An 11,667-nucleotide genomic window follows, 5' to 3' on the forward strand; every position below is an offset into this window, starting at 1 on the left:
CACCGGTTCAGATCCCTGGTATGAACATGGCACTGCTTGGCAAGCCATGCTGTGGTGGGCGTCCCACATATAAAGTAGAGGAAGATGGGCACGGATGTTAGCTCAGGGCTAATTTTTCTCAAAAAAAAAAAAAGTCCATCTAACTGGGACAGGTGTAAATCGAGCTGGACTCAGTTGAGAATAAGGTTTGGAGGGGAAGAATTAGATGAATTTCTGGAGTTGGGGGAAAGTCCCAAGAAGACATTTGTTTTCTGTACCTGTTGCCTAGATGCCAATTATTTAACATTTATCCATCACTCACCATGGACTGTCTTGAACATTAAAGACACCACTTGAGCTTTACGAGCCAATAGTAAAATGTGAGTGCTGGAAGGCTAATAATCTAACCCCCAATTCTGGTTACAAACTCCCAGGAGAGATTTCAGGCTTTTTGCGGTCCGTGTGTTGGGGCCCTGGAGGAGGAAGTAGACTGTGGTGCATTTGCACCACCTGGAAAGTGTTATTTAAACTGAAGCGCCTTGGCCCTACACAGTAATTCATGACTTGGCCTCTAAAGCAGGCCTTCTGGTCCCATCATCTCTGACATGGTGAAATGAACTTAACACCGCCTACCCCACCCACTAGTTGTGCAGCTTCTGTGAGATGCATGCTGCACATTGCTGGGACTGGTGCTTAGCACTTGGTACACTTTCTTGCAAGTACTAGGCACTGAGTTGGGCTAAATGGATCCGCTGATGAATGGGGCACTGTCCTGCCTTCAAAGGACTTCCACTTCAGTGAGGCCCTGCTTAGATGTCACCACTGCCAAAACGGTCCCATTTGTCAGCCTTTTGTGTCTTTTTTTTTTTTTTGCTTTTTCTCCCCAAATCCCCCCCAGTATATAGTTGCATATTTTCGTTGTGGGTTCTTCTAGTCGTGGCATGTGGGACGCCGCCTCAACGTGGCCTGATGAGCGGTGGCACGTCCACCGCCAGGATTCGAACCAGCGAAACCCTGGGCCGCAAAGCGGAGCGCGTGAACTTAACCACTCGGCCACGGGGCCGGCCTCTGTCAGCCTTTCTAAAATTTTATAATCTCTTAACAGAAATAGGTACAGCGAAGGAAAGTGACTTGCTCAAGGGCACACAGCCTGTTGGGCAGAGCTTGGACTAAAAGGCAGGAAAAGGCCCCGTGAGCGGTCTAGACAGCTTCGGGCTTTGCGAACAAGCCGGAATGGGTCGGACGGGCAGCTTCCCTTTCTGGAAAATAGGATGGAGGTGCCGCCTTCCTTCTCCCACGAAGAGGGATGCGCCAGCAGCATCCCAGGGCGCAGACCCCGGGGTGGGCGTGTTTCTGGGCCCCGACGTGAAGCCAGGCTACTACAAGGCCTGCACTTCGGAGGGGCTGCGAACACCCCTCGCCCGGCGCCCCGTGCCACCCCGCGGAGAAGGGAAGCCGCTCCGCCACCACGTGACGCGCCCGCGGGGGGCCTGCGCGCAGCCCGGCGAGGCCCCGCCCCTCGGGCCGCCGCGCGCCCGTAGCGCGCAAATGTCCCGGGTCGGGCTGGAGAAGGGGAAAGCGGGGGAGGGGCGCGCGGCGCGGGGGGCCGGCCCGTACGTCGCGGCGTTCCTTCCTCCCGCCTCTTCGCCAGGCCCTGTGTCTCCGCGCCGCGGCTCCGCCCCCTCGGCCCGGCGCCCCGGCCAATGGCGAGGCGGCGCGAGCCTCTCCGGCCGGGGGTGGGGCGTGCGCGCGGGCCTGGCGCGCCTGCGCCCTGCCGCCCGCCCCTCGCCGAAAGGAGGAGGTGGAGGAGGAGGCGGCTCGGGGAGAGCGAGCAGCGAGCTGGAGCGCGGAGCGTGAGTGAGGGAGCCAGCCGCCGCCGCCGCCGCCGCCGCCTCCCCTCCGTAAGCAGGAGCCCGGGCCGGGGCCCGGCACGCCGCCCCAGCCCCGCCCTCGTCGCCAGGCCGCGAGGGCAGCGCGCGCGAGCCAGGGGAGGGCGAGCGACGAGCGAGCGAGCGCCGGGAGGAGGCGGCCGGACCGAGCGGGCGCCGCGCGTGTGGCGTGAGGGGAAGCCGCTGCCCGCCCCCTTCGCCTTCCCTTCTCTCCCCCTCCCCGCTCCCCCCCCGACGCGGAGCAGCACCATGTCGGCGCCGGCGGCCAAAGTCAGTAAAAAGGAGCTCAACTCCAACCACGACGGGGCCGACGAGACCTCAGGTGAGGAGCGGGCGAGGCGGGGGCCGGCCGCGCCGCCATCTTCGCCGCCCGCCCGGCCCGCAGGCCGCCGCGGGCCCGGGGCGCGGGGGGCGCCGGGCGGCCGGGCCGGCGCGCGCCTCGGCGCCCTTTTTTGTGCGCGCGGGGCCGGGGCCTGGTGGCGCCGCGGCGGCGGACGGCGCGGCGAGGCGGGGGCGCTGCGGCCTGCTCGGCGCGGGCGGAGGAGACCCCCCCTTCCTCTCCCCCCTCCCTCGCTCTCCTCCCCCTCCCTCCCTCCCGAGAAGCCTCTCTTTATTGTGCTCCGCCATGATGCCTCGCTCCCATCAGCCGCCGCCGCCGCCACATGGTGCGGCCGGACGCGGCCCCGCGCCCGGGCCTCCGCGCGGCTCCCCCTTCGCGCCCGAGCCGCGGGCGGCGCCCCCGCGCCCCCACCCGGAGGCCGGCCCCGGCGCGGCCGTCGGCCTCGAGCCGGCGCGGGGTAGGGGCGCGGGGAAGCACGCGGCCGGCCGCGCGCGGGGCCCGGGCCGCCCGGGAGGATGCTCCGGCCGGCCCCGGGCGCTCCCCACGTGGGGCGGCCGCCCCGGCGCGGCAGCGCGCGCAGGAGCCTGGCGCGGCGGCCGGGGTGTCGTGGGGGCTTGACAATGGCTCCTGGAAAACCTGCCGGCCTTCCCCGGAGAGGCTTTCCCGGCAGGGGGGCTGCGAAACCCGGGATGGTTACCGGAAATGCACCGCGCGATCGGGCCCCTTCACGCCCACTTAGCTTTGTAGGTTTGGCCGTCTTTACCGGACAAAAGGGCACCTTTCCGTCGCACACCCCCTTTGCCTCCTCTCCTTTCTGTGGCTCGTAGTTTCTGACTTCACGCTGCCTCTGCTCCGCGATCGTGTGGGGCCGCATGTGAGGGCAGCCCGCCTGAAATGGGGTTGGAGGGATGGGAAAGGTCAGATGCGAATCCTGGGGTTCCTGTTCGAAGAGGGTAGAGTCGAGTGTTGACGATGGCGGGGTAGTTCCCAGGGCCTTGCCTGTCTTTGTAGGCGTATCTGATGTCTTAATTGTAAGCGGTACTCAACAGGAATTTTAACTTTGTATAAAAAGTGATGCTACTATCGAGATAGGTGGTGGTCTAGTTTTTGTTACCCTGAGGGAGTTAGTTTCCGTGTTCTAGTCAACAGCTAGTATTATTCTATTGCAGGTATATAATGCGATAAGTAGTAAGCATTCGGAATGTCTGGATAAGGTTTATTCCCTATCTTTCATAGTAGAAACTTTTAACAGTCGGTCTCTTTCTTGTAATGGGACTCTTAAAAAGTGCTACTGTCAAACATTTTGAGTGGCTCGGGACATAGCATGATTTGTAAATAGTGTTAATTAAAAAATAATTTGTCGACTGCGTGCTTGAACACGTGGAGAGCATGCCGTGTAGTAGGCAGTTTTTTTTTTAACAGCTTTATTGATAGAACGCACATCACAGACGGTGTTAACATCAGAAAACCCGGTTAAGTTTATCTTCTGATTAGTGTTGAGTCTTATGCACCTTTGTCTTGCAGAAAAAGAACAGCAGGAAGCAATTGAACATATTGATGAAGTACAAAATGAAATAGACAGGTAATGGTTTTCTTAATTTACTTTGGAGAAGTTTTCTGAGATGCATCTTCTGGTCTCGTGTCATTGAAACTGGTCAGATGAGTCTGTGTCCACTGGCTAAGTGGAGATGATTATGACTTAATTGTAAATGTTATGAAGATTCAGTGTTATTTTTCTGTGAATTTTGTAGTCACCAAAAAGTTTTGGATGACGGTACATTGACCTTGTAAAGATTGGGTTTTGCTTTCCAAGGCTGAATTGTGGTGGGGGACTTACGATAGTTAGGATTATGGCATCAGTGTTCCTCTGATTTGCCGTATAACTTTATTTGATTAGCAGCTTTTTTTTTTGTTTTTAACTTCATCTGCTGACTGAAACAAGTGAAGTTACTCTAGTGATGGAGAGTAAATGAAGTAAATATACAATGTTACCAAAATGCTCAGTTTGGGCATTTTAAGAACTGTCACTTACTGAGTGCTTATTGGTAAAGTAGATCAAATTGTCATCTTAGTTTTGACTGGAGTCTATAGCTACAAAAATCTAGGTCATTTGGTTATTATAAATAGGTACTTTGCACTGTTTTAAAGCTTAACAAGAGTAAATATTCTGTAGCCTCAGCAATTTGTACTTGTCCGATACATCATTGTCAACGTCTTTTCATTTGTTTCAGACTTAATGAACAAGCCAGTGAGGAGATTTTGAAAGTAGAACAGAAATATAACAAACTCCGCCAACCATTTTTTCAGAAGAGGTCGGAATTGATCGCCAAAATCCCAAATTTTTGGGTAACAACATTTGTCAACCATCCACAAGGTATGTTATGGCAGAGCATTATTAAAGGGTATGAGCTGTCCACCTGTTAAGAGTGGAGGGACCTTGGTCGAGAACTTGGTCCAACAAGTTGGTTACTTGCAGAGATTGAAACACTCAGAGACAGGAGGCTGGTAATTAATGCTTATTTATTTATTTAGAAGAAACTGTATTCTAACTGAGGATTCTGTTTAATTACTTAATAGAAGATGGTGACAGGTCTGACGCTCTGAGCCATTTGGTTTTCAGTTATAGATTCATGAACCCAAAGATGCTCACTAAAATTTGGAAGATTGTCACTTGAGTTGCTCATTAATGCTTGTGTTTTTAATATTTGATCTGTAATTTGCTGGTTTAGTGTCTGCGTTGCTTGGGGAGGAGGATGAAGAGGCACTGCATTATTTGACAAGAGTTGAAGTGACAGAATTTGAAGATATTAAATCAGGTTACAGAATAGATTTTGTAAGTATCAGTAATTCATCTTTACCACTGTGGAAATTAACTTGAGCTTGGTTAGAGGAGCTGTTTGTATTGATTTCTAATCTTCTGATCATTTATTATAGTATTTTGATGAAAACCCTTACTTCGAAAATAAAATTCTCTCCAAAGAATTTCATCTGAATGAGAGTGGTGATCCGTCTTCAAAGTCCACTGAAATCAAATGGAAATCTGGAAAGGTATTTGAGGAATTGTTGACAAAAATATCATTTTGTATGTTTTGGTTTAGTCGAACCATTTACCAATACTGGTGCTTTGGTAATGTGTTAAATGCAAATCCTTAAGATAAACTCCAGTGTGTTAAAGTCAAATACAATAGTTTGGAACTCTATAAATTATAGTGCAAGTTTTTAAAGAAATGGACTACATTCAAAAAAAATTTATTTGAGGAAGATTAGTCCTGAGCTAACATCTGTGCCTGTCTTCCTCTATTTTATGTGTGGGACGCGTGCCACAGCATGGCTTGATAAGTGATGTGTAGGTCCGTGCCTGGGATCTGAATCGGCAAACCCTGGGCTGCTGAAGTAGAGCACACGAAGTTAACTGCTATGCCACAAGACTGGCCCCAGTACATATATTTTAGATGATCATACTATGTTGTGATAATGGTGGTTAAAGTGGAACTATTTTATGAAAAAGCCAAGTTTAGATGGTACCTTTTTGGGAAAAGCTTACCATACAAATTTGACAACAGTCTTTGCAGACCTAGAACTCTAGGACTTCTTTCTCTTTACCTGCTGTACGTTTTATAATTTCTTTTACATAGAATGGTAGTGTAGATAATATACTGATGTCTGTTTTTTGTTGTGCTTTTGGGTTAAAATCTTATTGTTTGAATTATAGGGAATTTAGGTGTTGTAAAGAGCTTATAAGTTTTTCCATCCATTTAGGATTTGACGAAACGTTCAAGTCAAACACAGAATAAAGCCAGCAGGAAGAGACAGCATGAGGAACCAGAGAGCTTCTTTACCTGGTTTACTGACCATTCTGATGCAGGTGCAGATGAGTTAGGAGAGGTTATCAAAGATGATATTTGGCCAAATCCATTACAGTACTATTTGGTGAGTTGAGAAGGTTCTTTTATTCAAGAGCGGACTTGTCTTGTTTGTTTGAAAATGAGTTCTTAAGGTAGTTCTTGGTTCTTTAAGGTTCCTGACATGGATGATGAGGAAGGGGAAGGAGAAGAAGATGACGACGACGATGAGGAAGAAGAAGGATTAGAAGATATCGATGAAGAAGGGGATGAGGATGAAGGTGAAGAAGATGAAGATGATGATGAGGGGGAGGAAGGAGAGGTAAAAGAAAATTTGGTTAAATCCAAAAAGAAAATCTTTAAAGGATTCACCATGTTACTTTAGAGGTTTACATATATCGTCTAACGGAACTGTAACTGTGTGTGAATTTGTAGAAAAGATAAGCTCTTCTGTTGTTCAATATTGAAGGAAATTGATACATTCATTGTATCAACAATTTAACCAGTTCTGCTTTTGTGGTTGGCTTTTATGACTCCTCGATCTTGCCCTTCCCTAGCCAGTGCTCAATGAAAGTGATGTGGACTGTGTAGCTGGTCAGATTCCGAGAAGTCTCCCAAATAACAAGAATTTGTGTATTTTGGACAAACTGTAAAGTTTTTATAGTCAGATCGGGATAGATTTGTGTTTGGTTGGATTATTCGGTCCGAAAGGTGTCCAGTGATTGGGTTAATGTGGAAAAGTTAATTTATCTGAAACAAGATCACTGAGTTTTCCAGTCGCGATTCAGTGCAGATGGGCATATTCCTAAGATTAGATGCCCCCGTAGCATGTGGTGTTCTGTGGAGTCCGTCACAGTCCGTATGAATGTTGGGGAATAACTTTACAGTTAACCCAAAGATGAACTACCCACTTTTTCTTTTACAGGAGGATGAAGGAGAAGATGACTAATGGAACACTGATGGATTCCACCCTTCCTTTTTTCATTTTCTCCAGTCCCTGGGAGCAAGTTGCAAGTCTTTTTTTCCCCCCCCTCTTGTGCTCAGTCGCCCTGTTTTTGAGGTCTCTTTTCTCTCCTTTATACCATGGTTCTCAACTTATTTTGGGGGGAAATACCTTGAGCAGAATACAGTGGGAAAAGAATCTCTACCCCTTTCTGTTCCAAATTCATTTTTATCCCTTCCTGTCTCAACAAAAACTTTATGGAATCAACACCACCGTGCTCTGTGGGAAAAAAGAAAAACCTTCTGCTCCCTTAGCTCTGCTGGAAGCTGGAGGGTGCTAGGCCCCTGTGTAGTAGTGCATAGAATTCTAGCTTTTTTCCTCCTTTCTCTGTATATTGGGCTCAGAGATTACACTGTGTCTCTATGTGAATATGGACAGTTAGCATTTACCAACATGTATCTGTCTACTTTCTCTTGTTTAAAAAAAAGAAAAAAAAACTTAAAAAAATGGGGTTATAGAAGGTCAGCAAAGGGTGGGTTTGAGATGTTTGGGTGGGTTAAGTGGGCATTTTGACAACATGGCTTCTCCTTTGGCATGTTTAATTGTGATGTTTAACGGACATCCTTGCAGTTTAAGATGACACTTTTAAAATAAAATTCTCTCCTAATGATGACTTGAGCCCTGCCACTCAATGGGAGAATCAGCAGAACCTGTAGGATCTTATTTGGAATTGACATTCTCTATTGTAATTTTGTTCCTGTTTATTTTTAAATTTTCTTTTTGTTTCACTGGAAAGGAAAGATGATGCTCAGTTTTAAACGTTAAAAGTGTACAAGTTGCTTTGTTACAATAAAACTAAATGTGTACACAAAGGATTTGATGCTTTTCTCTCAGAACAGATAAACTTAATAGGACTTCCCAAGTTTGACTTGTATAACATGTTGTCAAACTTTGTCACCCTAACTCCGTATTTTTTGATACGCACTTTGCAGGATGACCTCAGGGCTATGTGGATTGAGTAAAGGGATTTGAATCAATGTGTTAATGTCTCCATAGCTGGGAAATATCATGGGTACAATTTGTCATCAGTTTCTGAAAATTTTCACATCATTTGAGATATCAGATTGCTCAAAAGTCAGTTTTGAGTATGTTGTACCTTCGATTTGTATCTCAAATTGGCATTTTAAAAAATGGGCGTTTATTTACCTGGATACAATAATAGTGCCTGCCACCACTATCAGACAGACCTGGTGCTCTAATGCCAAGTTACACACGGGGCAATTGCTGGCATGTCTTTATTGGCACTATAAAGTGTGGCCAAGAAGACAGGCTCTCAGAGTAAGAAGTCCATATTGGTGGTAAGAAACTCAGGTCAGGAGTACTTTTGTCTCAAAGTACCAGCTATTTAGCATATAACTCAAATGAGACCCATCTGTGTGAATCTGGGTGAGACAGTGGACTCTGCTCTGTCTGCTAAATGCCACTGTGCATAGAATAACATTTTGAGAAGCTACCTAATGCATAAGCTTTTTAATGCTGTAAAATATAGTAACTAAAATTAAATGCCACTTTTTCAGAGATGAATTAATGAACAGCCTGGTCAAATTCAAAGCTTTTTGATGTATAAAACTTTATAAATGGAACTATTCCATCAATAGGGAAAGTGTAATGAAAACCTGTCTAGATGGATAGTATGTGCTTTCTGCACAGGTTTCTGTTTAGTAAATACATCACTGTATACTGGTCAGGAATCTTGCTCCAATAAAGGAACATAAAGATTTTTTTTGACTGGGGTCATTCTCCTTGTTTTGTAGAGAAATGTTATTACTTTTGGATTTAGGTGGTGAGCCAGCTTTTTTTTCCTGGTCTTGTTATTTGTGTTCATAGTGACTGGGGAGGGGGCAAACTGCTCTTCAAATAGTTCAGCAGTACTTAGTATAGCATAGGTAATGTCTGCATGGAGAGGTATGTGTAAAGTCAGGGACAAGTTACTGTGTTACTTGAAATGTAGTAAATTCCTGAAGGGATGGAGTTTTAAAGTCTCAACATTTAAAGGACTTTTTGCTAGGGGGAAAAATAGTCAGTTGAACTAATATTAAATAAGCCTATGTTTTTTGTTTCACACGCTTACAGCTTACCAAAACTTTATGTGCTGGTGAGATCCTAGCGCTGTTAAGTTATAGGTCACGTTTAACCACATATAACATTCCTTCATTTTGGGGAATGTGGTCAAAAAATAGGAACTCCTGAAGGTAATTTCCTCCCAACCATTGAGATTACCCTTTAGATTCCCCTGTGCCTGCGAGTCTTGTGAAGGAGTGCCAGGCTGTGAAAAAGCAAAGTGAGGACCTTAGTGCACGGGGGAATGGCTACAGAGCAGCTGCTGTGCTCTGTGCCCAATTGCAAGAGGAGTTCTTGGGCTGGCCCTTAGGCAAGTGTGTATTGGAAAGTGCCAGATGAATAGCTGAAAGCTCCTTTGGTACAAAGACATTTAAAAAGAAAACAGCCAATAATGGCTGTTTGCGTCCTTTCTCTAGGAAGAGAGGACATCTTCCAAAGCTGTGCCATCCTCAGCTTCTGAGGGGAGCGGAGTAACTTCCATGAATTGAGGCACGGGACAGTGGCTTTTCTCTGTACATTTAATTCCAAGACCTTAAGGGATATTGTATTTTAGACCACCCCTGCACTTGAAATTACTTCTATCTCCAGTGATGTCCTGATTTCTAAAAGACTTAACGGTATTCCCTGACCTCCATGATAGGCCTGGAACTATTTCACCCAACTTGCTGTAAAATGTAGGTTGAAATGGTCCACAGAGTTCCTGGGTTCTTGGGCTGACATTTGCTTTACATCTGGCTTGCTTCACTTGTATCAGCTGTTTGGCTGCTAAAAGGTATGAATTTTTGACTCTTGATGGATTTTGGGGGCCTTGGGCTTCAGAGGATTCCTAAACAATTGTTTCTGGGTTAATTTGGTAATCCTCATCATTACTGCTTTATAATACAGCTGGTTTCATAGTTTCATTTGGTCCCACAAACAGTTTTTCTGCTTTTTTTTTAAGATTTTGCTATGAACTCTTTCTAGTTATTGCCAAGAATGGAATTAGGTTGCAAAAAGTGAAGACTTTCAGGATTTCCTGAAGATGGAGACAAGTTCTTTAGGTGATGAATGAATAGTCATTTCAATTGTTCAAAGAGGAGGGGTCGGCCCCGTGGCTGATCGGTTAAGTTCTCGTGCTCTGCTTCAGCAGCCCAGGGTTTCACCTGTTTGGACCCCAGGCGTGGACCCAGCACTGCTCCTCAGGCCATGCTGAGGCAGTGTCCCACATAGCACAACTAGAAGGACCTACAACTAGAATACAACTATGTATTGGGGGATGGGGCTTTGGGGAGAAGAAGAAAAACAAAGTAAAAACAAAAAAAGAAGATTGGCAACAGATACTAGCTCAGGTGCCAATCTTAAAAAAAAAAAAGTCAATATCTTGGGGGCTGGCCCAGTGGTGTAGTGGTTAACTTTGCACACTCTGCTTTAGCAGCCAGGGGTTCGAAGTTTTGGACCCTGGGCGTGAATGTACATACCACTCATCAAGCCATGCTGTGGTGGCCTCCCACATACAAAATAGAGGAAGATGGGCGTAGATGTTAGCTTAATGTCAATCTTCCTTAAGCAAAAATAAGGTTGGCAGCAGATGTTGCCCAGGGCCAATCTTTCTCACCAAAGAAAAGAAAAAATAGGACTTTTTTTTTTAAGATTTTATTTTTCCCTTTTCTCCCAAAGCCCCCTGGTACGAAGTTGTGAGTCTTTCCAGTTGTGGCATGGGGCACACCGCCTCAGCATGGCTTGATGAGCGGTGCCATGTCCGCGCCTGGGATTAGAACTGGCAAAACCCTGGGCTGCCAAAGCAGAGTGCGCAAACTTAACCACTCGGCCACGGGGCCAGCCCCGAGGACAACATCTTATCATTTTGAAAAGTCTGTCTCCCACTCTGGCAGTGACCATTCCCTTCTGAATATGCAGCTGTGTTTATGAAGACTTACAAGTTTACTGTTTAACAAGTCCGAGGGAAAGAACTGCAGTTTTGTGATTAGAACAAGCATAGAGAGGACTTTTCAAGTGGAGGGTGTGTGGCTATGTGCTTGGTTGGTGACACTGTACTTGAATATTTCCCGACAGAGGCAAATCTAAATCTAGATGGATTGATGTTTGCAATATTGAGAAGAAGAAAAAGGGTATAGACAGGGAAAAGTGTTTCCTTAGGTACCCTGCTAGGAAGTCTTAGATTCCTTTCAGGTTGCTGTCCATGCAATTTCAACAGCCAGTTAGCTGTGGAGTTGGTTTGTACTGTTCACGATCACTGGGTGTTGAATGTGGCCCACCATTTTCCTAAGAATTGCAATTTCATGAAGTACCGTCACCATCAGACATACAAGATGCAGCTGTCTGGTCAGAACCGTCCGTCAGCCCAGGTCTTGGGGTGTAGGTTTGCGCGGCCTGGGCTTCCTTAGGGAAGATGGATGGATTCTGCTGCTTCTCAGCGTCTTTCCCTCTGCGGCAGGTGACACAGTTGAAACACTTCACAGCAAACTTGGAAAATCATTTTGAGTTCTTCCACAGAACTCAGCATTCTGGCTGTAGGAGAGGATAAATGATCCTCAAGATGGGAAATAGACGCCT

General features: G+C 46.8%; 1 protein-coding gene across 1 annotated transcript; it reads left to right on the plus strand.

Annotated features, from left to right (window-relative positions):
- Nucleotides 1–1,765: 1,765 nt before the first annotated feature.
- On the plus strand, nucleotides 1,766–7,865 carry SET (SET nuclear proto-oncogene). Its single transcript, XM_023629054.2, has 8 exons — nucleotides 1,766–2,190; nucleotides 3,733–3,790; nucleotides 4,440–4,582; nucleotides 4,938–5,041; nucleotides 5,143–5,256; nucleotides 5,968–6,138; nucleotides 6,226–6,372; nucleotides 6,976–7,865. Exons 1-8 carry the CDS (start codon nucleotides 2,118–2,120, stop codon nucleotides 6,997–6,999), a joined length of 834 nt encoding a protein of 277 aa, XP_023484822.1. The 5' UTR covers nucleotides 1,766–2,117; the 3' UTR covers nucleotides 7,000–7,865.
- Nucleotides 7,866–11,667: the final 3,802 nt, after the last annotated feature.

This window comes from Equus caballus, chromosome 25 (assembly GCF_041296265.1).
Source record: "Equus caballus isolate H_3958 breed thoroughbred chromosome 25, TB-T2T, whole genome shotgun sequence".
Classification (NCBI taxonomy): domain Eukaryota; kingdom Metazoa; phylum Chordata; class Mammalia; order Perissodactyla; family Equidae; genus Equus; species Equus caballus.

What these genes read in the sequence shown, in the direction of transcription:
- SET (XM_023629054.2), top strand. Translation starts at nt 2,118, where the DNA reads ATGTCGGCGCCGGCGGCCAAAGTCAGTAAAAAGGAGCTCAACTCCAAC. An exon ending in ATTTGTCAACCATCCACAAG is followed by an intron (nt 4,583 to 4,937) that starts GTATGTTATGGC and finishes TTGCTGGTTTAG; the next exon opens with TGTCTGCGTTGCTTGGGGAG. An exon ending in CAGGTTACAGAATAGATTTT is followed by an intron (nt 5,042 to 5,142) that starts GTAAGTATCAGT and finishes CATTTATTATAG; the next exon opens with TATTTTGATGAAAACCCTTA.